Source organism: Lutjanus erythropterus, chromosome 20 (genome assembly GCF_056507025.1).
Source record: "Lutjanus erythropterus isolate fLutEry1 chromosome 20, fLutEry1.hap2, whole genome shotgun sequence".
Lineage (NCBI taxonomy): Eukaryota > Metazoa > Chordata > Actinopteri > Lutjaniformes > Lutjanidae > Lutjanus > Lutjanus erythropterus.
This window is the reverse complement of record NC_139336.1, coordinates 27,567,710-27,595,303: the sequence shown is the minus strand read 5'-3', so window position 1 is coordinate 27,595,303 and position 27,594 is coordinate 27,567,710. Positions and strand designations below refer to the sequence as shown.

Here is a 27,594-nt window from a genome sequence, read left to right as displayed (position 1 = left end):
TCTGACTGACTCAACAACTGGCTTCTAAAATCTCCTTCATACCGAGGAAGAGCTGGTACAACTTAGGTGGGTCTGCCCCCCCTTCCATTCTCTCCCTGTTGTTCTGTATCTGAGAACACTTACAACATCACCTACACAACATCTGTTCAGGCTGTTGCTACGACGTAGAAAAGTCTGCAAATCGCACAACCCCAGTAGAAGTCCACTTCTTTGTTTTGGCACAGTTAGTTTTCACACCTGATGTGAACTGTATCCAAGAAAACATGAACTGTACTCGAGACGGGCACGGCTCAACGAACCGCGCTCAGGTACGGTACGCAGTGTTCACACTAGTCAAACAAACTGGACTTTGGAGTCAATTGTACATGGATCTTGGCTCAGGTCACTGATATGAAAGAACTGTAAGTCAAAGGATAAATAAGATAATATAAGATAAAAGGAATGAGCAAAAATAGGTAGAGTAAGAGATGATGAAACCAAAAAAAAAAAAAAAAAAAAACAAGTGTGAAATGAAAGAGATTAAAGACATAACAAGACTAATATTTCACATCAGTAAAAGAGAGGGTCTGGGAATAGTGAGAGATCACTCCTCCTTTCTTCCTTTTAGCGGAGGCTAATTTGAGATTAAATTGTAGGGTTGTTTCTCCCCTCTGGTATTTTGTGGCCAGTTCACAGGACTGGGCACAGCGGTTACACAAGTTGCCGTAGAAACAGAAGAAAAAGAAAGGAGAGGGAGCAGAAGAAGAAGAAGAAGAAGAAAACAATAGAGAAGGGAAGAGGGAGTGAAGAAGGAAAGAAGAGAGGAAAAAGTGAGGAGAAGGTTTATCTAACTGTTTAGCAGATGCTTCATGATGACGGATCAATCTGCAATCACAGACTCTAACCCTGGGTTTCATTCAGCATTGACTTTCTATTACACCAAAACTTCTCACTATTCTTTAATATCTTGTTATATCACTTTGTTATATATTCTTTGTCCATCTTTGTTCTGTGCCTGGATTGTGCCGTTTCATTCCCTCATTACTCACTTTGTCCCGGACATGAGGAGACACGCTCTTCTTCCTGTGAAAAAAAAAAACAAACAAGCAAATTTTAATTTGTTTGAATTAGATTTGTACACGTGCATCTACATTTACACTTAATTAATAATTTAGACAGATTTTGCTAATATTAGAGCTTTCGTAGTAGCAAGGGCACAAAAAACTGGACATGAAAGAGGTGAGACACAAATGGCCCTGGGGTCATTAAAATCAAAAGGGTTTATATCTTCCAAGGGTCCTCATTAAACTGCATGTTAATTTAATAGAGAAAATATCTAAAATATCTGTTCAAAAGTACACTTTCTCCAGATAAGGCTCAATAGTCAGCAAAGACATCCTCACTGTACCATGGTTTTCCACAGCATACTGAATAAAAAATTCAGCCATGCACGAGTCCTTTTTGTGTAGCTGACAATCTGACCCTGGGATGACACTACAGGAAAGCTCATAAAGCATCCAGAATGGAAAGTGTTCATCCTTTGGAAAGCATGACTGTGTTTGGTAAATCATCTGATAATGGAGGCCACTGCACAGCTGCAGTGTTTCTAGCAGACTGGTTCTGGCATGAAAGTCCACTCGTGACAGTCAGTGAGAATCCTTCCACCAGTCTGCAGAAATTAACCTTCATTTGGTAAAATCAGATAGGAAGTTCTGTACTTTGGAAAATGCCTACTTGATTTAACTAAATTACTAAAGATTCATATCAGCTGCTGTTAAATATTGGAAAACTTTTTGTGCATCAGTAGTATTTTGTCCTCTGTTCTCTTCTACAGTGGGGCTTCATCTGAGATGGAAGTGGGCAGCACCAGTGAGCATAAAGCAGAAAGATTTCAATAATTTTCAATCTTTAAGCTCTTACCTTGACAGGGAACGGGGACTTGGAGGGTTCACCCGTGCTAGGCGTGCGTATACCTGGCAGGAGAGGGGGCCATGACTGGGTCATTTCCTGTGGAGGGAAATAAATTGTCAGCAAAGATAAAGACACATTCAAAGCAAAGCAGCTTCAAAAAGTACCAAAAGCGACCTTGTCGGAGGAATCCAGGTTCCTTTTGCATCTTGATAAATGAAGGGTCAAGTTACAAGAGTCCATGGAACAATGGTCTTTGGTGTCAAACACTACAGGCCGCTGGTGGCAGTGAGATAGTGTAAGGAATAAGGTCTTTTCACTGATTAGAGCCTGTGATACCCATTCACTAATGTCTGAACTGAACAGCAGTGGTACAACAGGATACTACAGTAAATATCTAATAAATGAAACAATTATGTTTAGGCTGCACTTTGAGTGGCTCACATGCTGATCTTTGGGAACTCGGTGGAGCTGTGAGGTGAGCGAACAATTGAAAACATGCAGAAGTGCAGCGATAAAGAAAATACTGCAGGTCCAGACCAGAAGAATGTTGTAAGAAAGCTAAAGAAAAGCTTATCGGCAGTTGCTCAAATTCGCAGGGCTGTTGAGCAACTAGGAACATTGTGCGTTTGTTCTTCTATGATTGAAAATGCAACATTATCCCAGTCTACTTTTGTTACAGCTACAGCATCTCAACATGACCTCTCAAAATGAGTAGGCTACGTACATTTGAGTCAGTGATCATGTATGTTTGTGCAAACGAGATGTTTTGAACTCAAATGTAAGCTGTAAATCGGCCAACTGTAAATGAAACTTTTACCAGCTGGACTTACCTTCAAGATGTCCTCAACACACTGAGCTTCATTTGGTTTTGTCTGTACAAAGGAAAGGAATACAGATGAGTTTCCAAGAAAGACCTGAAAAACCTGTATGCAGTGATAACACGAAGACCAGACATAAAAATATTTGTTTGGCAACTTGACAGGCCAAGCTTTCAAGAAAAACAATTGCATCTGGTTTATTTTATTATTTTAACCCCCATTCACAGTACATCTCAAATATCTTACTCCTTGTTGTCAATGTTTTGCAGGCGGTCAGTGCAACTATATCTCATCCGAATATATATCCAGCTATATTAGAGACAGCGAGAGTCATTTATCTTAAAAACTGCAATGTGACAGATCATCTGTAGATAGAATGTGTAGTGAATTAAAAAGTTCCTGTAGCAGAACACTTGATAAAATTTACCTAAAAATGCCTAAATAAAAACAGATAAAACATAGAAAAAAAGAACATAACACATATGCATTTCCTTTTCTCATGTTAAAAGGACATTTTTTAAGCTTTTGCCTTTAATAACTAAGTGAATTGTTTTTCGCTGTGACATGAACTGCCGTCCATGCTGCATTAAAATCCAACCAAAACACAGAAAACAGTGGTGTATTAAAGGTATGCAATACATTTGGATATTGCATTTCAGTGTTGTCCAGCAGGGAGAAGGATAGACCTGACAATACTACATGCAAAGCATTGTCATTAGCTTTCGTGAATAGGTGGTGAATTGTCAATGCCAAAATGAAAAAAACTACTGACTGGCCACTCACAGTTTCGGGGCAGAACCACTGGCAATTAATTGATTTTAATGTGACATGGACAAAAAGCAAAGTAACCGTCCTTTTAACTGGAGGTGCAACAGATCACAAAACTCAAAATTCTGATTGTATCACATTTTTAAGTCAGAGATCGGATCATCTTTCGGATAAGCAAAAGAAGAAAAAAAAAAGTGAAAACGAGGAACTTCATTTTGGGTTGATTTTGGAGGCCCCTGTGGACAAAAGTGGTAGTGTTTCTACCATAACTTCATAGGTCATAGAGGCATTGCAGTAGCTTTAAATCAATTTAAAAATGGTTCTTTGGCTCTGACGTAGCCACCTCTCACTGTCTGTAGTTACCATGAACTGTGTGGATAAATAAATAAAATCTTAATTCAGTCTATGGTGGTCACCACTCTGTAGTCTGGCTCAATGCCCCGCCCTCAGCACTATCTGATTGGTTACACGTCACGAGTCATAGCCTTTCAACACTGAAGGCTGTGCAACAGACAGGCAAGGAGACTGACGCTGCTCCGGGGAGCGAGCTGAGCTGTGTGTCTATGGGAAAACTGCAGCTGTTACTGAAGCTGCAATAAACAATCATAACAATCTTATGACGTAATCCTATGAAGACAAGTAACACCACTCAAAATACCCAAAGTCACAGCCCACGGGATTCGTTTTAACTAACTACTGTGCAAACTATGTTTCCGTCACACCACTACTTTTATTATACGAAATATACCTTTAATTATGGCACAGCAAATGTATGCGTAAAAAAGGAAATGCATATAATAATGTGTATTCTATTTTGCTTTATTTCTATGTTAGAGATGTTTTAATTTAAGCATTTTTAAATCCACAGAACACCAAATTAATAAAAGATGCTGAGACAAATTATTTGTAATGACAAATGCTGAAAATGCCCATTTTGAACTTGACATTATTGGCCTCTAAGCACTGAAAAAGTCTTGAACCTGAGAGGAGAAAAAAGAACAGACTGGCTTAACAATCCTACATCATATGTGTGAACACAGGTATCGTCTCCCCCATGTGTATAAAATGCAGGTGGACAAATATTGCAAAATAATGCAGTCCTGTACTACAACAACACTAAATGAGTGACGCAGGCAGCAACACAGACCAAGCCCACATAAATACTGTGTGTGTGTGTGTGTGTGTGTGTGTGTGTGTGTGTATACGTGTGTGTATGTGTGAGTGAGTATGAGTCAACAGGCTACATTTCAGTTTGTTTTTGGGCCGGTCTTTCAGTTTTTCCTTCTGAATGGACAGTGTTTGAGATAAGGTCAGAGTGAATGGGCCCCCAGAGCAGTTACGTAAGTTGGTGACAAAGCTCATTTATTGTTCTGCTGAGCCCAGGGGTGAAGTTATCAGAGGCAGCTGAGGTCACACACACACACACACACACACACATGAAAACACAAACCACAGGCTGCTTGCTACACACACCAAGCCATCCACCTGGAGAAGACATGACACCACTTGTTCAAATTCAGTTACTACACTGCTGCCAAGCAGTTTGATCTCAACAGGTAATACTGATGTATTAATACTAATTAAACGCAGTATCGTGCAGTACAAAACAACAACTCCCAAAACAAATCTTTCATCTTCTGACAGAAGGTTTTCTCAAACTGCGTGTTTCTAAAATGCCATTGTGTGTTTCTCCAGTGTTTATACTTGGTTTTATTGATTTGATGCATGAAATATTGTGTTTAGCACTTCAGGACATGCAGAGGCATGGAAATATGATTATTTGCGACTGTGTGTGCACAAGAGAATCTGCTCTCTGACCCATTAAGAGCTGCAACGATCAGTCCTAAGAATATTAGTTGCCAACTTTTGATAATCGATTAATCATTTCAATCATTTTTCAAGCAGTAATGTCAAACATTTGCTGGTTCCAGCTTCTAAAATGCGAGGATTTGCTGCTTTTCTTTATCATTCATGACAGTTAATGAAGAGTCTTTGGTTTCTGGACTGTTGGTTGGACAAAAAAAAAGCAAATAGTAGATGTCACTTTGGGCTCAGTGAAATTGTTATTTTGGCATATTTCATATTTTTTGACATTTTATAAATAAAACAATTAATTAGTAGTTTAACTAATAATGAAAACATCATTTAGTTGCAGCCCTGAGCGCATGACATCTTTGTTTTGACTCACTATGTTAGGAATAGCAATTTACTGTAATCACATTACTTCTTCAGGTTTTGCAGTACTGACCAAAACAAGATCCCAATCATCTTCTCAATGGTGCACTAGGGGTGCAACAACGTCAATGTTAAATGAAAAATTGATTTAAATGAGGGAAATTAAATCAAAATCAAAGGTCAGTATTGTGGTCCAGAGAAAAAAAAAGCCAAAACTTCAAAAGATGACGCATGTCATTATTTCACACTTATTAAAGAAGAATTTGAAAATGTTAATGTCAGTCGTCAGTACAAAAAATGATCTGTTGATCTTTGCAAATCAAGACTTCATAGCTAGATTATACTATATCCACAAATGACTTCTTTTTATGCAGCTAACGTTCAGATGTGGAGCTCAACTCAGGAGTGGAACGTCAGTGAGAAATAGAGGAATGAGTAACTGCCTAGCTATCCTGCACTGGACAAGTCCCAGCAGTGAAAACAGCCGCACATTCAGCACTGCTGTGTTGCTGCAGGAGGGTGGAGGGGGAGGTGTGGAGCGCTGCAGGTGCAAGGGTTATGCGTGTGTGTGTGTGTTTATGTGTGACAAAGAACAGATGAATAGAGTTGAACTGGAGTTCAGCCAAACTCTACAAAACAAAGCGTCCTACCTGAAACGCCTGAACAGTCAAGCAAGAAAATTAAAAAACTACGGAGAGGTTTCAGAGAACATCCTGAGATCAGGAGACGCACAATCCTCTTAACCCACAGTGCAGCACAGTTCAAAGCACAGGAAACAGTGCTGAGAAATAATAAGGAGGACGTCCCTCTTCCTATCACCTCCCCCACAGTTCGTGGAAGCATCAAGATGAGTTTCAGTGGTACAAGATATCGCAACACAATTACGTGTGATATACGGCTGCAACTAACGGTTATTTTCTATGTTGATTAATCTGTAAATCATTTTGTTGACTAATCGATTCCTTATTTGGTCTTTAAAATGTTGACAACGGTGAAAAATGTGAGTCAGTGTTTCACAAGGCCTCATTTTGTCCTCAACACAAAGAAATTCAGTTTACTGACATAGAGGAGCAACAAAAGCTGAAAATATTCACATTTAAGAAGCTGGAATCAGAGAATTTTGACTTTTTTTCTTAAAACATTACTCAAACCAACTAACTGAATAACAAAATAGTTTCAATCAGTTTCTTAGTTTACCACCAATCACTGCAGATTTAGTCCAATATCCATGTTACCGAAGAGGAAGAGTCAATCAATCATATACTATAATAATGAAGCATCTACACCGTACTGTGCTTCAGATCCTACCTTTACATTTAACAGTGTACTAGTGTTAAACAAGTGGATTTCATTTGTTTGAGCCCCAGCAAAACCTGACTTCCAGGTTCCTGTTTTAAGAAAATTCAATTCAAAAATCATGCTCATATTTGCAGTGATGAATATTAGTAAAAGTCCAGGCCTGCAACCTAATTTTACTCACTAATAAGCTGTGTGGTTCACTTTATTTGTCTATCTAGGGAGGGTAATTTCTTTGCAAAACTGTTGTTTATTTAGGATTTCTGTAATAGCAGCCTTTCAGAATCACCGCTTCCCACAAGCCAATGGCCACCGCGGGTTTAAAATCGTCAGCTTGTCAAAACGAGGCCACTGTTGGCCTGGAAATGGCATCTGGATTTCAGTTCTGTTACTACTTCTACTACTACTACTGTTGCTATTAAAGGAGCAGTTTGACATTTTGGAAAACACTTATTTGCTTTCTTGCTGAGAGTTAAGTGAGACAATCAATTGCAATGCTAAATACAAGGCTTCAGCAAGCAGCCGGTTAGCTTAGCATATCATTAAGAGTGGAAACAGAAGGAAACAGACACTCTGGTTCTGTCTGAAGGCAACAAAATTCACCTACCAGCCCTTTTACAGCACTCTAATTAACATGTTATATCTAATTTGTTTGATTCATACAAAACCAAAGTGAACAAACAACAAGTTGATGTTTTAAGTGATGCATAAGCAAGGCTATTTTTAGCCAGGCTAGTGGTTTCCTGTTTCCATTCTTTATTCTAAGCTAAGATAACCAACCATGTTACATTTTAAAACAGAAGAGTGCAGATCCCTGTCAGGTAACAGAAGGGGTTTTTATATAACAGTGTAGTGTGAACTTTCTTATCTAAGAGTATGCAAAGATTTTAAAGTTAAAGTATTTTTGTTTTATATAGTCCCAATTTTTTTTTAGGTAGAATAGTGTAATGGTATTATAACTGAGCATCCTGGGTCCTTAATACTGTATAAACTTAACAAGGAAACAATGATAAGTCTTTTCCATTTATATTTATATTCATATATGGTGAATATTTTGTCATTAATGTAGAACATTTCAAGCAACCAGGCGGCTTTACAGCAATATAATACAGAAATCCATATTTTTGGTGGAACTCACATAAGCTGAAATCTTAAATAATGTACACTTGATGTCTATTGTTTAGTCACAGACCTGAATTTTAGTGAATCAGGTATTGATAACCAGAATAAATGTACTGAAAAATACTGAATCACTGGAAAAGGTCCTTGAGCATATATTTTTTGGCTCACACACGTGACCTATCACATGATTTCCTGCAGGCTTACAAGATAATGATATTTTACAGTTGTGAGTGCAAAGACAGTTCACTTACCTCCAAATATTGTGGCAGTATCTTCGCCTTTCCCAGGTCCGATTTGTTGATCAACTCCGGTAGAGGCACATATGGCTCTGGTGAAGGCTTCAGTTCAGGTGACTCGCTGACCACCTGGTCCTGACCGTCCATGGGCCGCACGTACGCCGTTGGTTTCTGGGTCATGACCACGCTGGGCTGCTTCGACAGGAGTGAAGGGAAGGTCTGGGAAGGTAGTGCGTTGCCTTTGTTGGCTTGAGACAGAGGCGTATCTTTAGGGGACTGTTTTATGTTAAACGTGGAAACATCCGTGGTGCCAGCACACTCAGAGGAGTGGTCTGTGGACCCTTGAAGCTGATGTCTCTCAAAGGTGTCCTTAGTGTCCATGTCAGTGGTGTCTTGGTCAATGAAGGGCAGCGGCTTAGCATCAGGACACTGGGAAGACATTTCCTGAGGAAGGCTGACACGCTCCCTGAGACCTGAGTGGGCTTCGCTCCTCTTCTGTTGATGTGCCGAGTGGCTGAGCTGACTGTGGTTCAAAGACGCGCTTGAAAAAGTGGATGAATGTCCATGGTGAGTAGGAGAAGAAGAGGCAGTGGACGTCCTCGTGGGCTGAGAGGAGTAACCGTTACTAGAGGGGGCTTTCTGACTTTGGGTGGACATGTAATGGACCTGGTTATGGAATGGAGGTTTGGTTGGTTTATCTGCGTTTGGTTGACCCTGATCCGACTGAGAGAAGGTTACATAAGAAGGAATGGGTAAAGGCTCAACGGAACAGGGATAGGGATTATTCACATCTTCATAACTGCCCAGCATCCTCTGGATCCGATTGGAAAGCTCGTCCCCTTTGTTTGTCTACAAAAAGAGGGGGCAAACAGTAATGTTAGAAGAGGACAAATACTTCAACATACAAAACTTCTTACTAACATAATTACTCTAAAGGAAATGCAGTGTTTCTCCTACCATCTCCTTGGAGGGGAATACAACATTACTGGCACAGACAACAACTAATGTTATTCTAAGTACAATAAAAGCTTCCCACCAACAGTCACATATTAACGTAATCTGTCTAAGACCAAAGATCAACCTACAAGCCAAAGCTAGTAAGCAAATGAGCTAGCATTGGCTCCAAAAGACAAGTGGATCTTGCATATTGCATCAGTTGCACACAGCAGGGTTAAGCGATTAGACAAATACATCAGCGATTGGCTGAGTCCAGCGAGGGGTTGATTTTTGTCATTTTAATCTGCTAATTTAATGGTGTGCACAGTGAGGACTGCTGCTCATTCAGCTGTAAAGCACACACCCACTGAGCCGGAGGACAGCGAGAGACGAAAACAGCCTGTAGACTATTTCGCAATGAATTATTGTGAACAAGGATTTATTTTTGACCAAATCCAGGGCTGGCGAAAAACCATAAGCACTTTGTTTTTCTGTCGAGTCTGAATGAAGCGTGTTGTACGATGAGTTAACGGGCAGTTTAGCTCGTCTCAGTTCAGTTAACTTAAATTCTGAAGGTGTGCAGTTGTATTTTCTGTCAACGCAAAAAGTTTATAACATAAACTAACAGCTTATGTGTAGCTGCCAAATAAATGACAGTCATTGATAAAAAAACAACCCCAACCCAACACTGCATTAAATGTACTTAATCTCCAAACAAATATACTACATCACACTGCTGAGGGAACATTTTAAATATAAAACAAGCATCAAAATTTCATTGATGTTTTCTTCCTCTACAATTCTTCCCTTGTCAGAAATATCTTATTGGTTTAACATCTGAAATCATTAGAAACTGTTTCCCTGGCTGACTGCCGATGATCTACCAGCTCCCATCACCAGACTTGCAAGAGCGCATTGATAAGCTGACAAATATTCAAAGTAAAGATTTATAAAGCAAATATATCTGTCCTCTCTAATTTACAAAACCTTTTTTTTATCCTGCCAGCATTTACATTTTCAGCCTGATTTGCTTATTAAAATATTTCGACACAGTGTCCTCTGACTGTCCACACGCCAAAATCCAGATAAGAAAATCAGAGGAGTAAAAGTTGATAAGCTCATCTCAGTCACTTTCACTTATTATCATGAGCTGACAGCAGTCGCACTTACAGTACAGTAATTAGGCTTTACAAGCAGCAGTGAGGGATTCACTGACCTACCTTGACTCTCGGGCTACACAGAGGTGGCCCTATCTTATTAAATGTATGAAGGCTGTTGGGGCTTATTTGCAGCCTCAGAGGAAAAATGCAGACAACTGCAAGATGCAGGAACTGGCCCTATGAACTGGCTATCTGTTTAAATAATTTTGCCAGATTTTCCTTCACCATTTCCCAGTAATGTTTAGTAGTAGTAATTGTAAAAGAGCCTCTTTGGTCTTTAAAAGGCCTCAAAAAGTCTTAAATTAAACTCATTAAATGCAGCAAAAACCCTGATGTTGCAATTTAAGCAAAATGTGTGAGGAATCTCAACAAAGGCCAGTGCAATTGAAGACCCATTTCACATGCATACTAGCAAAATGGTAGATTCACAGTGTGCACTAGTGGTTAATGGTTGCGTGTTGGTTTTGTTTTGTAAATGTTACAGCATGATCAATACCCAAAGACATTTAAAAGTGGGACTGAAGTTAACAAAACTTTAGAAAAGTAGCATTAACTTCATAATTCAATCGATGTTTAAGATCCGTTGTAGGAGAACAACAGAGTTGTATTTGAGACATTTTAAGGCCTACAATTCATATTTAGACTTTTTAAGATCAGCAGAGACCCTGAACACTTACAGTATTGAACTTTTACAACCTTTTTTTAAAAATTAGTTGAAAATAAGCATATGTTAGTGGCTAACTAACTGAGAGTGTCCTCATTTCACTTCCACTATGCGAGTCTTTACCTTGTATGGTTCCCCAAAGAGTGGCACATTCTCAGGGTTGAGTTCTTTGGCTTGGTTTGTTTCTTGGTTCCTCTGTTCCCATGCTCGGAGGCGAAGAAGGTTCCTATCTTCATTGTATACACTGTAGAAAATTATATATATATAAAAAAAGACAGATCTTAACTCATTGCATTTACAAGTGCAACATTTCATCTGTAACCCTGAATACAATTACCCAGTTAAGTACCAGAGGTAAAGTCACAGTAGGTGCCTTAAATAGTAAAATTTAAATTCTACCACCAAACTAAAATACCCCACCACTCAGTGACCAATTGCAAGACATTTTGTTCTTCACATCTGTATTTTTGTTTTTATGTTTTCTATGATTTTACACACCCTCACAACAATGAATGTGTCTGATCAGTTTTGGCCAAATAAGGCAGAAAATTTAGAGACTGCAAATTTATGGCATCTTATCACAGACTTATCTACCCCGGGGGCAGAGCAGCAGTGTCTAATGGGAGAAGACAGTGCCCATCATATCTACAGACAAGTGTAATTAGACTCACAGACGCCATGAGGATTCACCACAACATTCACATCTGTTCTTTCTAGTCCCTAAAGATGGCGTGCAGCCCTTGCACATATAAAACGGATGATTATGACTACTAAGCAGAAAGAGCTACTGTACTATAATAAATTGCACTGTGTAACAACAGCAGGCCCCATCTCACCAGATCTGTTTAATATATATTTAGTATAATAAAAAGCACTGAACACTCATCAACAATTTGAAACTTTGCAGTTCTCTTCCCAAAAAACAGTGTTGCTCATCCTCTGCAGCCCCAGTGGGATGCTTCCATGGCAACAAGTGGAGCAGCACAGATTTGGGACTTAGCCAAACAGATGAGCTCTTACTCATTAATTTAGGAGAGGTAAGGTAAGGTAAGGTATACTTTATTTTCCCACAGGAAAAGGAAAGACACTGGCCAAATTACTGGTACAGCACAGACAGGCACTGCCCAGTCACAGGCTCCACATCGGTGCTACCCAGGGCTAAAGCAACATACTGTATCTGTATTAAACTTAAACACTGGTCTTAAATAAAGTTGTTGATGCAGCACAACCCCTTTTGGAGAAATAATTAGACACAGCTCCTGAGGGCAATATCAGGGGTTGGATTACTGATGAAGCTGGAACATAAACCGTCCAGATTTAGCACTCACACAGTGATTTAATCTTAATGAGGCCAACCTCTAATCATTTAATAATTAGTTACATCTGCATTAACACTGTATTTAACGTGCTCGCTGAACATTAACCCCTTTGGACCAGTGTCAGTTATTTTGAGCAGTCTGGCTGCCCCTATTGGCAGTTGAATGGCCACGTTTCCTATCATTTAAGGACCAGTGTGTAGAATTTAGGGGCATCTAGCAGTGAGCTTGCAGATTGCAAACACTTCATCTCATTCTCCCGTTCCAAGCGTGTAGGAAGAATCTAATTTGGGCACAGAACATGCACAAAAACATGAAAGGCCCCATCTAGAGCTAGTGTTTATCTGTCCTGGGCTACTGTTGAAACATGGCAGTGAAAAATATCATCCCAGTCCAAGGTGATATCTTTTGTCTAATTTTGTCAAAGACATTCAGTTTAATTATATCTAAAAATAAACAAAGAAAAGCTGCAAAACCTCCACAGTTGAGAGCCTAAATACAGGGTTTTCTGCCATCTGCCATTTTTACTTTCATAATTAATGGATTAACCAAATAGTTTATTTCTTACCACTTGCCCAGTCAGGCAAGTGACTTGCCAGATTTACTTGCCCAACATGGCATTGGTATGGCATTGTTAAGCCCTGCCTTTTATATTCCATTTATGCCATATTCTGCCAATAATTCCCAATAAATCTTGCACACTAGGTGTTTGAAACTAATCCTTACTTGCTTTATGCCATGCCATCTGTGTAGAACCTTCCAGGTGAATTGACAACCTGTCCACATCACATAGTAACCCACATACACATTGGACAAAAACATTTTTCTCTTCATCTTGCCATTGTTGCACAAAGAAACTATGCATCACTTGGTGTCTTAAGTAACCTTTGTTTCAGTGTCCTCATTCATACGTAAAAAAAGAAGGCTCTGTGAGTACACACCAAATTATTCTGCAACTTTCAATACACCAGAGTGTAACAAATGTGACAGCTAAAAGGACCTTAAGAAACAAATAACTTAAGGACATTGTACTCTTTAAGAATAACAAAACACAAGGCCACACACATGCAAAGTCTGCTACACAGTTCAGCAGCATCACAGGGAGGAGGTGAGGGTTCCTGGTTGAGCGTGTCCTCAGACATCACCACGAGAAACAGAGAGGCAATCTGAGAGTGGTTGAGTGATGCATTTGGGACTCCATGGGATGCTTTCAATTTTATAAATGTAGGAAAAATCAATGCTGTGACCAAATGTATTATACTAGAAGTACAACAGTTATTAACTATTTTAAAAATAGATTAATGGATCAATGCCAAACATTCACAATTGGGGCTTTCAATTGAGAGATCTGCATATATGGCAGTCAGTTGTAGTAAAATGAATACATATGGGGTTTGAAGCTGGTTTGACAAAATAAACTATTTGCAAACATCACCTTGGACTCAGAAGATAATTTGCCAAATTGTCAAATGATTATTTTCTATTTGCAATTATAAATGTTTTTATGGCAGAAACATTTTCCCTTACCCACCAGCAGCGGCAGGCTAAAAATCCACAACAATACAGACCACAGGTTTCAGTTTTGGTACTTGGTTAGTTAGCTGATAGACCGAAAATTGACTCTCAAAATTTTTGTTAATGAATGGTAGCCCTTGGAATGTGTGATAATATGTAATACATTAATACAATTAAAGATTAACTGAATAACAAATCAACAAGTTTCACTTGTTCTCTGCACACAAGGTCCACTTCCACAAATATGGACACCGCTGAAGTGGTTACTGTGCACAAAAGATTGCATTATGCATTTTTAAATTTCTTATGTAATAAAACGGGCACATACAGCGTATTTTAAAGGTCGCCACCACAATGACTTTTATGCTCTTCTTCCCACAACTGATTACACATTTCTGAACAACTGTTGTGCAATTCTGCTGCCAGTGCAATCCATACAGGTGTTAAACTTTCAGAAAAAACTGTGTCCTGACAATGCATATGAAACTAGACCATGTTGGTCTGCAAGCAAAGACTATAAAAGAAAAGCAATCTGTTTTTCACTCCGCTCTCACCAGTATATAACATGATATGTACAAGTAAGTCAGAGCCACAACCGATATAAAGTTGTATTCTACTTTTATTTGTCTTTAAAAGTTTAACACTCACAGACGCACTTTTTAATTCGTCTGCTGTAGATTAACAGGACCTTCTATCCTGTCTGGCAGCTGTAAGTCTCATATTGCTCTCTAAATAAATCTGAAGCTGCCATTTATCTCAACAGTCTGCAAGAAAGTTTAGCATTATATGAGTAAATACAAATGACGTTGGTCATAATAATGTAGCGCTTTTAAGTTGAAAGTGTTTTAAGAAAAAAATCCAAAATAAATATCTTTCTTCTTACCTGTGGTGCTATTTATCCATCTAGACTTTTTTGGTCTGAATTGCTGAGTTTTGGAGATATTGGTTGTAGAGATGTCTGCCTTCTCTCCAATGTGAAGGAACTAGACAGCATTTGGCTTGTGGTGCTCACGGCCCAGACAAAGTACTTTTGAAAACTCAACAGCAGCTTTCTCTTTCCAGAAATCATGACCCAGATACTCAAGATAAACCACAGACCTTGTTGTGAACGGTCTGATGCAGTAACAGCTTTCCTTCTAGAAAACTGCACTCACCAACAATATAACCATGCAGAAAGAAGCATGCATCTACTCATGGAGGAGAGGTCACAGCTCAGCCGAGGAGGACGCCATTAACGTTTACATCCAGCGCTGTTACGAGCATCCAGCTCAACATGGAAGCTCCACCTGTACATGATTCCCTTAAACCACTAAAATGTTGCTTTACCAGACATGTTATCAGGATTAATGTTAATCAATAACTTTTCTAACTGATCTAGGTCACTCTGTGTGGACAGCAACTTAAGTTTACATGAAATGATAAAAAGTTATTAACCAACAACTTTCCAAATTGTTGTTCCTTAAGGGAGGGTTCATGTCAGTTTTCCCATTCAGGAACTAATTTGTCCCATAATTCCGACACCAGATGAATGTTGAGTTTTTAAAATCTATTTTTTGGCTCTTGGCACCACAAGCCGAGTGTCATCTAGTTCCATTTAGAACCCAACTGATACCAGTCTCTTGAGGCTGGTACTGATACTAAGGAGCAAATAAAAAAATTCTGATACTGACATATTGGCTGTAGGGTTGCAACTAATGATTACTTTTAAAGTCAATTAAAGGGTTGAATATTTTCTTGATTAACAGTTGTTCATTTTAAAATGGTGAAAAATGTCAATCAGCCTAAAATTACGTCCTCAAATGTTTTGTTTTACTCACAACCAAATTTTATTCGGTTTACTGACATAGAGGAGTAAAGACATTAAAAAAAAAAAAAAAAGGCTCATTTAAGAAGCTGAAATCAGAAAATTTTGACTTTTTCTTTAAAAAAAAAATCTTGATTAATTTGTTGCAGCTCAAATTGGCTGATATTCCTCATACAGAATATATACAAAACTGAATATAGAATATATACATAAACACACATTTTTTGCAATGAACTATTGTGGTAAAGATATGTAATGGAGACAGGATATTTTAGTTTAACAGTAAATGACTGTAACATCCAGTCCTAAGGTAAACGTTGTGCTGAATCTTCAGGTATTGCAACACCCACTCCTAATAATGAATCTGAAAGTGTTCAAAATTATATCAGGGCACTGACAACTGTACACAGTAAACACAAGTAGAGAAAAATGTATGCATGTTATTTTAAATCTGAATTAAGAAAAAGCTTTCAAATATACACATAAAAGCTTCCTGTAAAACTAACAAATAAAGATATTCTGCATTAATGTGTGTTAAAAAAAAAAAGTTTTCATGTAGGTGCATATACATAGATACCGATACAGCAGTAACAGGCAAATTTGGGTTGGTTCAAGTCAAAAGCCTGACATTTACTCAAGTAGCCTATTTAAGTTTATTTTTGAGGTACTTGGACTTGAGTGTTTTTATTTTGTGTTACTTTATACTTCAACTACATTTCAGAGGCAGATATGGTACTTTTTATCTCCACTAGTTCTTTGACAACGTTAGTTACATTGCACATTAACTGAAAATACAAATTATAATCAAGAAATAAATGACCAAGTATTATTATGGATTAAGATAAAACGGTGTTGATCACTTTGTGAAATTCACACGCTACCAAACAATAAATCAACTCCACGTGTATCAGCTGCAGAACTAAAGCAATGAGAACATTAATGCATCAATAATTATGATCCAGTGGTAAAATATATGAAACTGGCCAGTCTGCATGAGGAGAACATTTAGTTCTGGTACAAATACATTTTGATAAGAGCCAGACTGATACTGGATTTTTGGGGCCGATGCCAATACTGATACTTGGGAGTAAAAACATTTTGATATCAATGGATCAGCCAATTTAGCAGTGAATTCTAAAATGTAGTTATCAAACACTTGTGACAAAAAGCCAGGATATTTTACAGTTTAACGATTAACTTACTTGTTCAAAAGGTCTGATTTGGTGTAGCTGTGTTATTGTGGGTAGAAACAGTGGACCTGTAGAGTTTTAAGGCTTATGCACATTGTACAGTGTCAGAAACAGGTAAAACAAAACAAAAAGGAAGGGAGAAAAGGTGAGAAATACAGGAGAACTGTGACCGCAGGAGGAAATAAGAAGAGGGAAATAAAAAACAGGAGCCTCCTGGGAAAATCGGGAGGGTTGGAAAGAATGGGATAAATAGCACTAAAGGTTAAAGGGATAGTTAACCCAAAAATACTCTGCTGCTGGAGTTTCACAGAAAAACAGTGTTGCAAAATCTCCCAAAAAATGTGAGTGAATGATGACTAGTTTTCAAAGATAAAAACAACAGCAACAACAACAACAACAACAACAACAACACAAAAAAAATGCTTCTATACTGCTTGTCTGGAATAATCCAAGTCCCAACATACCAAGCTGACATCATTTACACCATATTTTTAGCCTAAATCTTCACTGTAGATCCTTAGCTTAGCTTCGTGTGTGTGTGTGTGTGTGTGTGTGTGTGTGTGTGTGCACACCTTCTGAACTGGGGGTGTGTGGTGTGATGGTGTGCACATGGCATGTCGGGACTTTGGGAGACTTGAATTACACCAAACGAGCAATATGGAGGCATTTTACATTTTGTTTTCTCTGATGTTTTTTGCCAGTTTGAAACTGGTCACCATTCACTTAAATCATCTGGGAGATTTCTGTTTTCCTGAGAAACTCCAGCAGTGTTTTGTGGACTGAAAAAAACTAAATGCGACCTTAACATGAGGGTGAGACGATCATGACTGAATTTTCATTTTTGGGTGAGCTATCCCTTTAAGAGGAAAAGTATGCAATTTGGACTAAGGGCTGAACTGTCCCTTTAAGTTGAAAGGCGTGTAAATCAGTTGAGACTAAGTTTGACAACAGAAAATATTTTTTTAATATATCCCTTCCGCCCAGATTATCATAGTCCAAGTTCTGTGTTGATGGTAATGACTGGTTGAATCAGGCTGGTTGTGTTTTGGAGGTTGTTTCTGGGAATATACAGTAAAATGACACTCAGGAGTCAAACCCGTTTACGGTGTTCCGATGTTTTCCAACTTGTTATCCCAAATCCCAGTTAGTCAAAAATAAATAAATAAATAAAATAAACAAATAAACAAAAACGGACGAGCTTTTACAGAAATCCACGTGTAAGCAGGCTTTAAAACTAAAACAAAATGTAAACGTGTATAAACATATCAGCCCCCGCTGACCAGCTGGTAAAAATCACATCAGCCTGCTCTTTCCAGCTGATTCCACCTCCTCCTCGAACTGCTTATCAAGCTAAAAAACCCTGCATGTCACTTCAACATCAACTACAGAAAAATCACCAAACGCACACCAATCTTCCCTCTGACACTTTCGCGAGAGTTTCGAGCCAAAACATAACTTATGGACGTGTGAAGCTCGCTGCTAGTGAGCCGCTGGCTAACCGTGTCTAGCTAATTACCCGTTCAGTCGGGCTCTGAGCGAAGCTAGCGCCCAGCGGCTAGCAGCTAGCCGCGGCTGTGTGTGTCAGCTTACCTCGGCTGAGATGCCATGGTGCGCCTCTCACAACAACCAAAGTTGGTTGTCATGTGTTTCTGACAGTCCTCACCACGGTGTGCCTCTCAGTTGGTCACATTGTTTACCGGTGGAGGTAATTAGTAAATTTAAATGGCTGTCAGGCCGCCGTTGTTTGATAGTTGTCTGCTAACCGTCCGTGTTTGGGTTGTCCACTCACTCTCTCAGCCTGCTGGATTGTTCTACTCTATTCTGCCATCCGGGGACCAAGCTCTGTTTTATACACTCAACTCACTACAAACTTATCCAAAAACACCTCTAAACGGGTTATCTTGCTGGTATACGTGTAAATACAAAGTAAATATAACGAATTAGTTCAATAAGAGCTGTTTTATTTACTGTTTTTTCTTCATCACGACAGTTTGCCCAAACTTTACACTTCTACCCCTGCGTGACAGACATGGTACAGTCATCTGTGTTTGGATATGTTTTTACCACAGAGTGGTGTTATGAGTCCTCATTAAAAGTATTTGATGCAAGACAGCTGGTTTTAAAGCTCATGCATGTTTGCAAATGTACTGTTTTAGGTTTTTTGTTTGTTTGTTTTGACAGGGCTGCACAATTTAATCGCAATAACAATAAAATCGCAATATAGCCAAGTGCAATATCCAAATGCATTTCTTGAAAAGGGGAAAATGTATGAAAACAGCATTAAAATGAGGTACTGTAGTGGTGCATAGATGACACGGCATAAAAGTCTTGTTCTCTAGGTTAAAGGAAACCTGTTTGTTTGGTACAGACTTCAATAAATATCACATGATTGTAATTTCTTTTTGGTAAACATGAAAATTGTAATGCAAAACTGACCTTTGTTGTATCGCATATTGCAGTTTCAGTCAAAATAATCACAATATGATTTTTTCTTTTTTATACCAACTCGTGCAGCCCTAATTTGTGACCCAAAACAAAAAAAGATAATCAAAAGAGAGGTAGACAAAACTACAAATAGAATACAATTAAAGCTGAATTTCTGATTTTTTGTTAATACAACTTTAACAGTTCATTGTACAGACACATTGACACCTGGCAGATTTAACCTCCTTTCTTTAAATTTATGGTATTATTATTAGTAGCAGCAGTAGTAGTATTTTTTAAGCTGTTTTGACTGTTTGGGTAGACATTTTAAGACAGATGAAATCATTTTATTCCACTTAGGTTAAAAACATTAGTTTTTGTTTTCCCAGACAAAGTTACAGTGAGTTGTATGTTAGCCATTTTAAAAGAGGCAAGAGGAGATTTTTATTTTTGACATCATATTTTGTGGTTATGGTGGTGGAAACACTGCCACTGTTGTTTACAGGGTCCTCCAAAATCACACAATATATTAAAGTTCTTTGCAGTAGCTGTACATTGAGAAAGAGCAATCTTCTGTCCTGCATTACATAATTTGCTCTCTCTTCTATGCAATTTAATAACTGAATCAAATTCAAACAGGGACAGTTAAGAGGCAGCACAAACACACTTATACTGACCAGTTATAATACGTAAAATATCCATGTTTTAAATTAGAAATTTAAAAATATCTCTCACACAGTTTTGTCTCTGGTTGTAGATATGACACCGTACTGGTTTATGGCCTCTGGATCTGGCAGGGATTCACTCTCCTGCCCAGAAATAATGATGCAGATCGTAAAGTCTTCTGACTCACTGTGCCACCTTGGTGCCAATTTTGGTGACACAGAGGCAAAACTGGCAGTGGTTCTGACATTCCCTGCAGGTTTCTTAGCCTGCAGCAGATATTTACAGAAAACATAAAGCAGGGCCTCTATGCTGTCCGTCCAGGAGAGAAATGAACATGTTAAAGTGGACTCAAGTGCGCTCCCTAGTGGAGAAAACATGATAAAGTGCCCTCTGGGGTGCCCTTCCACTGGAGAAATTTATAAGAAGTGCCCTCCACTGTGTTCTTCCAGTGAAGAAAACCTGTTAAAGCGCCCTCAAGGGTGCCTTTTCATATACTGCCCTAGAGCCTTGACGGAAACATGATGTAGGTGATGCAGTTCAGTTCTTATAGATCATCTTTCCAGTGCAGAAAGCATGACGCAGAGCCCTCTGTGGTGCCTCTCCAATTGAGAAAACATGATGCAGGGTCCTCAGGGGCCCTCTTTGAGTGGAGAATACATGATACAGTGCCCTAAGGTGCTCTTCCAGTCAAGAAATTTGATGAAGCACCCTCTAGAGCAGTCATTCCCAGAGCAAATTTAAGATTTAAAATGTGTATACTGTTTTACTGATGAGATTAAAAAAATGAGAACCTGTTAATTCTGCCAAAATGCACTGGTTATGTCTCATTTATGACAGAGGCTAAAATTTCTTATATTTTTTTTGCTCATGAGAGGAAATAAAAATACTAAGATAACCTGTTAACTTAGCCTGATTAAATTTATTTTTCATTTATGAAGCATTTAAAATGTGCATGATTTCAATTAGAACACATCAAGATAATATAATGTGATACAGAAATGGTAGAAAATGTTTATTTATGCACAAATTAGATTTATTGTTACAGCTTAAATTTGGTTGCAGTGGTTTGTCATTTGTAAAAAGTGGATCCCCTGAAAAAAAAACATGCTATTCCAATGGAGAAAACATGATAAAAGGCCCCCTAGAGTGGCTTTCAGTAGAGAAAACATGATGCAGGTGATGCAGTGCAGTGTAGGGCTCTCTTCATTTCCTTCCATAAATGCTAAAAGAGAGTTTGGCACCGTTTCACCATAAATGCATTGCAACTTTCTGGGCTCTGACGCCCTGTTATTTCTTCCACCCCTGCACCTAAGAAACCCTGAGTCCGCCGCTGTCGGCGTGTCGCTGCTGCAGGATGGACACCAGCACATGTATGATTTAATGCAGGCCTGAGCACACGCTGTACAGAAAGGTCTGTTATTGGACACTCACCCTGGGTGGTTATGTTATGCTGCTACTGGCCATCTGCCACCAGAGCACACCAACAACGTCCTCCTTCATTTAGACCTAAGAAGAGGCACAGGACAGCTGAGTGGACCATGAGACTTAAAGATTGTAGACATATGTCAACATAAACAGTACAGTACTAGTTGGGGCATATGCAGTATATAATACAATATAATTACTTGAGAGAATTAATAGAAACATTACCTCAATAACTTCTTTTAAATCCAAACATATGTAAAAATGTGTTTTGACCATTTCATTGCTCACTCCAGGAATTTAGTCAAATCAAGTAATCTTAACATTCAAGTTTATTGTGTTCAAGTTAATTAAATGTAAAATTTCTAGTATTTATTTTCAGAACACGTCACTTGAAATGAGGAGTTGAATGAACGTACCGCACAGAGTTCAATCTCATCTCAGCTCATCAGTCAAATTACTGCAGAAACATGCATCGACACATTAGCAGACTTCCCAGCATGCATTGTTATTGAGAGTTAAAACTCTCCTGAGAACCTCCTTTGTTATAGTTTGAAGAAAACAACAAATTCACCGAGAGCAGTTTCACATACTGTTTTTGTGCCAATGCTGGAGCAAAGTAGCTCCAACTGGAACCGGTCAACTTAAAATTTTAAGGCAGCCTGAACACCACCTTTTTAAAATTAAAACAAATTGTCTTTTTTACAGTGTAACTGAAACAAAAGCTGACTACTACACAGACTGTATGTTTTCTGTTAGAAAGAGTCAAAATCCAAAAGTGGACTCAGAGTTTATTAGTTGAGTTTTCTTGAACATACAATATTTATTCAATTATATTTATACTGTATGAGAAACTGCCCTAATCTGTGCTTTAAATTTCTAATGTTTAAGGAGCTGATTGAGGGCAGTGATTGGTCAGTGGCACACGGTGTTTTGGTTGTGTGCAGTGTATCTAAGAAGACGTTTCAACTGTTTCCACCTCACAGTCTGTATACATCACCGGTGCTGCAGTGAAGAACTTTAACACACAAACACACGATTCTGCCCTGTAACAAGCTGCCATCCAGAGGCTGGATGGTGTGGGCTGCAGGCTGGTACTTCTGTTAGTTTATATAATATCCAGCAGGTGGCACTATATAGTTTCTCATGAGTGCAACAGAATGGACCAGAACAGGTCAAGGTAATGCAGGCCACATAACTTCAGTTGATTGAACTTTGTTTTTGTTAAATTATAAAACACACACACACACACACACACACACACACACACACACACGCACCTTTATTTCTACGAGTGTAGTAGTAGTATTCCAAATATAGTGGTTCATCTCCACACAAGCAACAATAAAAGATGTCTTAATGTATTTTAATGTTTATCAACAGTCAAACACAAGAGTTAAAAAGGAAAATAAAACCATTAACATCTCACATTTACAGTACATTCTTCATTTAACTGAGAACTTCTGCATCACTCTGGTTGCCTCTGAATAAATCGGCACATACATGCACAGTGATCCACATGTGCTTTTCTACACAAATGCATCAAATACCGCCCCATAAAGCCAACCTAAAGACACAAAATCAGTGATGACAATGGATATATGGTATAACAATATACTGTATTTACCTTGATACTTGAACTTGGTATGTTGATAACTGTACATTTGTATCATGAGTTCAAAGGCTCCACTTGAGTATTAAGTTTAGCAATGAAAGCTATGCTTACACAATCAAAATCACCATGGATATAGCTTATATGTGCTTATATGTAAATGGCTTTTGTCAACTTTTGTCTGAGTGAACGATAATTGTGTGTCACTCAAATGGCTGCAGAGTGTGAACGTTGAAAGCACTCTCATTGTCTGTTCATTCTGGAGTTATATGAGAGCCATGTTGTTATTAGTTTACAGTAACTGTAAAGGAGAGATGTGTAAGCCAGTGGTAAATAATTCTGAAATAGTTACACACTATTTTATGTATTATGGTTATAATACAAGCAAGACTTAGACATTCAGATGAAAGTTTAAGGATGGCAACCAGTTTTCTGATGGTCACGATCCTTAGATTTTACAGAGGTGGAATGTAACTAAATACTCAAGTACTGTACTTAAGTACAGGTTTGAGGTACTTGAGTTTTTACTTGAGTATTCATGTTTTGCTACTTTCTACTTGTGCTCCACAACAACTGAAAAAAAAAAGCAAACATTTCATTTACTTGACACTGACAAGACGGGTACCAATGAATCCTTGTGCAATCAGATGAGCTAGCTTATTTTCTAAATGACTGTGTGGCACTTACACATGACTAGTTATCTAGGTTACATATCATTGAAATATAATTATATGTATTATTATCCCAAGTGTACAGACATTTGTAAGCTACAGTGGATCGATTTGTTTGCAAGAGACTCTGACCTCACACACTACTGGCGGAAGTGCAGAGGGTGAGGCTAACATTGGCCATGCTACAACTGCCGCTCATTCAGCAGCTGTGGACAAGCGCAAACCAGCAAAGACCCAAAAATATTCATTGCAATATATGTAGCAGGGGGCCCTACTCCGTCTCTCTATCAGCTAAAGAGTGCATGGTCTGAAAAACGCTGAAGACCTTGAACCTAGCAGCTAGGCTTGTCAGTGTTAGAAAGAAAACCAAACTTTTAAGACGGTTAAAAGATGTTGCTGTGGGCCTGCAAAAGCAACATATATATAGTCACATCTTAAGTTAGCAAGATGCTAACTAACTAGCTTGCTAACCTACATAAATAGCTAAGTAGGTAGTGACATCTGATAGCAAAATGCAACTGCTAGCTAGGCAGCTAACATACATCAATCATAAACTGGCTAGTTAGCTAGCATTCTGCTAAGGGTGGGATTTAACAGGGGTAATATTGTACTTTTTACTCCACTACATTTATCTGACAGCTTGATACCATACAAATTAAATTTTTTGTACACAAAACAGATGAAGAGCTAAACTATCTCACTATAAATGATTTAGATTAATCCATAATATTACTTGCAGCTTCATACAAAATAATTAGCAACCAACTATAAAATTCTGCTTTAACATTAAGTGAGTAATAATAATCTGATAATGTAATATATCAGTGTTTCCCAAACTTTTGTCCTGGGGACCCACTTTCGAAGAATGACAAACCATCACAACCCAATCGACAACAGACCTGATTGATAAATGGCTTAATTTGTGCATAAATTAATGTTCCTCACCATTTTTACTTTCATTTCTGTATCACCCGATATTATCTTGACCAGAGCTGCAACGATTCCTCGATTATTAAATTAAACAGCAACTATTTTCACAATCAATTAATCAGTTTCAGTAATTTTTGAAGAAGAAAAGGTCAAAGTTCTCTGATTTCAGCTTCTTAAATGTGAACATTTTCTGGTTTCTTTACTTCTCTCTGACTGTAAATTGAATATCTAGACATTTGAGGACATCATCTTGGACTTTGATCAACATTTTTTGACATATTAAGAACCAAACAGCTTATGGATTGGTGGAAAAAAAATTGCCAGTCTTTTAGACTACTGAATTATAAGAATTTAATTAAGATACAAAATTTGTTCTTCATGCTTTTATTTATTTGGCGACCCAAATAAAATCTCTTGTGACCCACCTGTGGGTCCCTACCCAGTGTTTGGGAATAACTGTAATATATATAATAGCGTAACAGTCACAGGGGCCATTTTTCTGCATTGAGTACTTTTGCTTTTGATACTTTAAGTAGCTTATATTTCCCTGATTATACTTACATATTTTTACTTAAGCAATATTTTCAAGGCAGGACTATTTTACAGTGTGGTTGTACTTTACTGAAGTAAAAGATGTGAATACTTCTTCTGGTAATGAGACTTTATCCATCACCTTCTTGGTTGGACTGATTTGGATTTCTCTGCCAGAAGGTGACCAGAAAGGGAGGACATTTAAGAACTTTGTCCCCCAGGACGTCTTCTTTAGTGATGACTTGTACGCAGAATGATGCGCCCGCCGTTTCCGTGCTGAAGTGTTGTGTGACATCATAACGGAGGCCGCAGCTCTCTGCGATTGTGGTGGGGCTGCTGTGAACTTGCAGTGTGGTAACGGTGGGGACGGTGGTTTTGACGTCCAGCATCTCATGTCCAACTGTAGATATGTCCACAGGCAGCACCACAAATGCATGCTGGAAACTCTCTCCGACTGTGCACTTCAGGTCCGTGGACCAACAGTATTCCCCAAGGTCTCCTACGAAGACAAACTATTTAATGACGGCAACAACAGATCAGGTCAACATGGAAACTGACTAGTATTGCAAAATAATAAGTTAGTACCTTCTCAAAATAATCACTCAGTTCTCTCAAAATAATGAGTTAGTATCTAAGTGATTATTTTGAGAAAGTTTGCCATTATAATGACGTGCAGGATCTTTTTTTTTTTCATCACATTGGTGGTCAGTCAGGCAGGAACAGACTGACATATACGCAGTGGTGGAATGTGAGTAAGTATATTTTCTCAAGTACCGTACTTAAGTACAAATTTGAGGTACTTGTACTTTACTTGAGTCTATTTTTTTCATGAAACTTTCTACCCCACCACACACAGATGGGCTGGGTTAAACTGTACAAGTACAAGTAGGCTATAACAGTTGACACATCTTGCGACCATCTTCAAAATGAGGTTTTCTTTTCAACACAAGAAAAGCTGAGATCATAGCATATCTAAGAACAGGAAAGGAGAAAGCTGACCAAGAAAAGGGGCGGCACTCAGGAAAGGTCAATTTGTTGATTGACGGAAAAACAATTGGGGACAATTCTGATAATCATTTGTGATTTCATACAAAAATATTTAATGGCTCCAGCTTCACAGATGGGAAGAATTGCTGCTTTTCCTTTTAATTATTTTGTGTAATGAATAACATGTGCAATTATCCTGTACAATAAATCTGCATAACTGAAAGGTGTATATAGTGTATTTATGTAGTGATTTGTTTTTCATCCTTGAGCTGCTGTAAAAAAGTGAATTTCCTCATCAGTGAAGCTGATCTTATTTGTTAATTGTGGCAACATTTGAACAATCAATGAATGGAGAAAATAATCATTAGTTGCAATCCTAAACAAAATAGTTCAAAATGAGCTTCACCTCAACCAACTCAACAATAAAACCCTGCTTTTCAAATTAATGCATGAGCTATGATAGTATAATTGTCACAGGGGCCATTTTTCTGCATTGAGAACTTTTATTTCTAGTGCTTCAAGTGCATTTTTCTGATTCTACTCACAGTCTTTTCTTAACTAACATTTTTCAGCTAAAGATGTTGTGATTTTGCAGCATCCTTGACTTGAAAATGTTACTGAGTGGCTCCTTACCTTCTGTGGAATCTTGAAGCCGTATATTATCATTTTCCTGAAGCTGCAATTTTCTGATGTACGTCATCCCCGTACACTCCACTAAACAGTCCGTGAGATGCGTCACCGTCACCTTGCTGGGCCTTGGTCTCAGCACCGTCTCCTTCTCTGTGCACTGAATTGCTCCTGCAGCCAGCAGAAGGGGGAACAATGCGCCAAAAGAAAGAAAGAAATACCTCGACATTCTGTCCAGTATCAATGAAACACCAAGCTGCTGGAGATGTTGAGCTATAGGCCCAGATCTTGCTGCTGCTGTTTCACTGTAGTCCGGGATCAATATCTTGATTTCACAACTTAAAAATCATAAATTAATATTCCACTGCAGCCAGGAAAAGTTAGAAAAGCCCTGAGTGTGCATGCACAGCAACTGAAAACGCTGAAGACTTCTCTGAAGTGCGCAACACCCCCTCACCAGTGCAATGCCAATACTTCTTCCTCTGCTATTTTCCTCCCTCTGAGCTTAACATGCAACTGTCTGTCTGTCTGGTGAGAAATCCTGGAAAACTGGCATAAATGAATGGCTTTAACAAGACCATATACTTTTTAATAATCATTACAACTGTAGCCAATAAGAACCCTCAAAAGGAAAATCAAGTAGGAGGCAAAAAAAAGGTTGATTTCAATCATCTTTATTCAAATAATTGTGAGCAAAGAAATCAGTAAATTGGTACAAATGATTAACGATTTCATATCAGGGTTATAAGCACATTGAAAGATTTTACATTTGATTTAATGTGTTGATCAAGCTGAGGTGAAATATCAGAATGAACATATACTTGGAAATGTGAA

At 38.4% G+C, this 27,594-nt stretch overlaps 2 protein-coding genes across 2 annotated transcripts in view; both read right to left on the bottom strand.

Annotated features, from left to right (window-relative positions):
• The window catches only part of aff1 (AF4/FMR2 family, member 1), a 29,384-nt gene extending 10,068 nt beyond the window's left edge, over nucleotides 1–19,316 (bottom strand). The window contains exons 1-6 of the mRNA XM_084746059.1: nucleotides 18,481–19,316; nucleotides 11,189–11,309; nucleotides 8,321–9,154; nucleotides 2,721–2,762; nucleotides 1,900–1,986; nucleotides 1,029–1,062 (exon numbers count right to left, since the gene is read on the bottom strand). Coding sequence (XP_084602185.1) covers nucleotides 1,029–1,062; nucleotides 1,900–1,986; nucleotides 2,721–2,762; nucleotides 8,321–9,154; nucleotides 11,189–11,309; nucleotides 18,481–18,533 — 1,171 coding nt within the window. The 5' untranslated portion in view covers nucleotides 18,534–19,316. The remainder of the gene's footprint in view (nucleotides 1–1,028; nucleotides 1,063–1,899; nucleotides 1,987–2,720; nucleotides 2,763–8,320; nucleotides 9,155–11,188; nucleotides 11,310–18,480) is intronic.
• Nucleotides 19,317–24,907: 5,591 nt separating this feature from the next.
• LOC146308641 (uncharacterized) lies at nucleotides 24,908–26,989 on the bottom strand. The gene is made up of 2 exons (XM_084746657.1): nucleotides 26,767–26,989; nucleotides 24,908–25,645 (listed from the first exon to the last, which is right to left on the bottom strand). Exons 1-2 carry the CDS (start codon nucleotides 26,987–26,989, stop codon nucleotides 25,278–25,280), a joined length of 591 nt encoding a protein of 196 aa, XP_084602783.1. The 3' UTR covers nucleotides 24,908–25,277.
• Nucleotides 26,990–27,594: the final 605 nt, after the last annotated feature.

Bases quoted from the DNA above. Each gene is read 5' to 3' on its own strand.
- LOC146308641 (XM_084746657.1), bottom strand. From the start codon at position 26,989: ATGTCGAGGTATTTCTTTCTTTCTTTTGGCGCATTGTTCCCCCTTCTG. The intron at 25,646-26,766 runs GTAAGGAGCCAC...TTGTCTTCGTAG, and splicing joins GCTTCAAGATTCCACAGAAG to GAGACCTTGGGGAATACTGT.